Source organism: Saprolegnia diclina (genome assembly GCF_000281045.1).
Source record: "Saprolegnia diclina VS20 unplaced genomic scaffold supercont1.73, whole genome shotgun sequence".
In the NCBI taxonomy this organism is placed as follows: Eukaryota; Oomycota; class Saprolegniomycetes; order Saprolegniales; family Saprolegniaceae; genus Saprolegnia; species Saprolegnia diclina.
The window spans coordinates 115455-118697 of NW_008246140.1; the positions used below are offsets into that span (position 1 = coordinate 115455).

General features: G+C 54.1%; 1 protein-coding gene across 1 annotated transcript; it reads right to left on the bottom strand.

Annotated features, from left to right (window-relative positions):
* Positions 1-811: 811 nt before the first annotated feature.
* On the bottom strand, positions 812-1657 carry SDRG_14521 (hypothetical protein; the record flags this gene model as incomplete). Its single annotated transcript, XM_008620656.1, has 1 exon — positions 812-1657. The coding sequence occupies one exon, from the start codon at positions 1655-1657 to the stop codon at positions 812-814; it is 846 nt and encodes a 281-aa protein (XP_008618878.1).
* Positions 1658-3243: the final 1586 nt, after the last annotated feature.

Genomic DNA, 3243 nt, shown 5'->3' on the forward strand with positions numbered 1-3243 from the left:
AGCTGGGGCGTTGTCTGCGGTGAGGCTGGTATTCCCAGTGTCTACGCGCGCCTCTCGCAGGCCAAGGACTTTATTGCGCCATATCTTCCCAAGCCGGCGTGCTAGACGCTTGGGCAATATGTGTAGAGTCTACCAACACCGATTACAGGCTTTTTGTAGTGGCTTTCGACTGAATTCACTTTTGTCCTTGCTTTGTCGACGTGGTATCTATTCGCTTCGTAGTGTCGTCTTTAGTTGAAAAAACATACTGCAACGATCCATTTTGGAATGGCCGTCCAACACGGCATCCAACGGCACACTGTCGTATCTGTGTTGGCTGCACCGGCCGCTTTGAGGCGAAAAGCTTAGTCTATAACCAAGTCGCTTTCTCTACTATACCATTTCCAGTGTCACCGACTGTTGTCTCCCTAAGCAGCCTCACAAATCGCACAGCGACATCTGTCTTTGACTAGAGCCATTCCTGAATACCACGGATGGGTCGATGCTTTCAGTGGTCTCCGATGCGCCTATTCCACGCACTCAACAGAGCATTGGTGGAAGCTGTGACGCTCACCGCTCGTGACATCACCAGTGCAAGCACCGTCTTGACACCGACGGATGTTCATTGAGAGTCGCAGTCTCGTAGCCGTTCATGTCGAGGGCCGTTCATGGGTCGTATGCGAGTGGGGTCGTGACCGCAGCGAGACTTAGTGTGTTGCGCGCGTTGATAGTCAGAGGACGTATTGTGCAAGCGTTTCCTTTCAAGTACTTCGTATTTTGCACGTGGCTGTAGTACAATTGTAGTAGAAAGTAGAAATCATACTGTCGTTTGTTATAGTCCGTACAAACCCGCACCGATCGGAGCTGCGGAATGCCATCGCCTAGCATGCCGGCTTGGTAAGGCACGGCGCAATAGAGTCCTTGGCCTGCGAGAGCGAGAGTAGATACTGGCGCGGTCGGGCGGGGCGCAGGCAACGTTCCAGCTTGTGAGACCGACGAGCATTTCTTTGCCGTCCTTGGAGACCGTGAGCGGGCCGCCTTCGTCGTCATCACACGTGCCCTCGCCCTTGACGCCGCCGGCGCAGATCATCGTCACATCCACGGGCGTCAGCGACGGGTTGTGGAGATTGTCGAAAGCAGCCTGGCAGTCCTTGTTGGACCAGATCTTGAGGTCGACCTCCTTGAGAACGTCCGAATGCGGGCCAAGCACCGAGGTCGTGCCCCAGCCGCGGGCCGTCGCGACGGCGCCGGGGGCAACGACCGGGTCGTTCTCGTCAAAGAGGATCTCGATCGGCGTCACAGTTGTCGCGTTGGCGAGCTCGAGAACCACAAAGTCGTAGACCATCGTGTCGTCGTTGAACTTGGGGTGTTGCACGATCTTCTTGACCGCGATGCGCTCGCCGTCCTTGGCGCCGCTGAGGTAGTGCGAGCCGATCGAGACGTAGTTGATGTTGTCGTCTTCGATGCAGTAGCTAGTCGTGAGGATCGCCGTCGGCGAGATGACGGCACCGCCGCAGTAGTTTTGGTCCGTCTCGTCCTCGCGACGACCCGTCACGTAGAGGTGCTTGCCAATCTCGGCTTCCTTGCCACCAAAGACCTGGATCATGTTGGCCGAGTTCGGGGTGGCCTGGACGGCGGTGAGGGCGGCGAGAGCAAAGACAGAGGCGATTTGGACCATGATGATCAAATTGAAAAATGAGAATGGTGAAGTTGGTAGCTGGCGCTTCAAGTTGGGTCAAGCCCAGCAGAGCATCTGAGCCGGTAACTTCGATACACATCATTCGACATGCACGGTACGAGTAATACGTGGACTGCGATCAATGAGTCAAGTACACTCTTGATGGGAGTTCTGCAGTTCTGTGCTGACAGACTCCTTTCTTCAAATATTTTCACAAAGTTAATTCAAGCGAAGATTGCAAGTAGGTTGGTCGCGCGCGCCATTGCGATCGGCACAATTGATCGGCATGTGAACTCAACGTTGCGTGGACAGGTGTCTCAGGCAGGCCATTGCATTGCAGGTTCCAGCCACAAGTTTGTTTTTCATATGTTGAGCGTTTGTCGCTGGTCTACACTTAGTTGGAAGGTTCCGGTGGTACGCTACTTCTCAGTTGTCGCGGAGCCCACAGTCAACTTGAGTGGGGCTGAATACTCCGCAACTCAATATTCCTCTTGGCTGTGATACTTCAGTGTTTGTAATTTATTCGATGTCACTTGATTTACTTGTGTACACTATGCTTTGTCTGTTTTCGGTTATATAATCACTTTCGCAATTGATATTGCACTTCCATAAAAAAGTTATCCAGTACAAATAAGCACTCGAACACTCGAACACTCGAACAACGTTGACCGTAGACACTACCAATGTGGATGAAACGAGGCGCGTGGCACGGGGCGTCCACTGGTCCAGTGGACTAAGTCAGCACATGGAGGAGAGCGTCCACTGCGGTTTCCAATGCTCTCATTGGTGCAATGCACGCCCTTCCTCGAAGCAAAGACGATAAACACGGGATGACGCCGACACCAGCGTGTCGTTACCGTGGTATGAATGCTGCACGCCGGAACGTTGACGCCGCCAGTTGCGGTCGACGCATGAAAAGCAGCACTCATCGTTGGAGAGCTGCGAAGAGAGTTCGAGCTGTTGAGCGATGAGCGAGCTTAACAAGAGCTCTGTTCTTCGCAATCATCATGGAAACGGGACACGTCGCTGCGTCATCTTGGTGGCATGATGGAGGTACAGCACGCCTTAGTTAAGTGCGCGGCGAAATAGCAGCTGCCACATGCGTCATGCGTCTCGGGGCGAACGTTCAGGCAAGCCAACATTGTGGTGCGCGAGATTGGCCATGTAAATTGCGATGGCTCGTTGGTGAAACCGCTGTCTTAAGCGATTAAATAGGACTACGGGTAGCGTTGTGTGGGGTTTTAGCCATTGCGGCAACGATGCCTTTCGACAGTATGGACCGGGCGATTGATAGTGCCAACACCGATCAGCCTCTGCCAAGAGTTGGTAGCGCCCCCACTTGAGCTCGGTCTGGATCTAGTGCTCCGCGGCGATGTAAGTGTCGATGAATTCATTTTGGGATGCAGTACAATTGGTGGGGATCAGCTGCCGCCGAGTACCGCCAGCCCGACCACATTCTGCCGCGCTACGCGGACTTTATGTACCGCATCGTGCTGGGCGCTGTCGCAGTCCGCACCCGGCTCTACTTTCTCGGAGAAGACGCTCAAGGATGCCCGGTCTGCGGTGCACCCGAGACGTACGAGCAC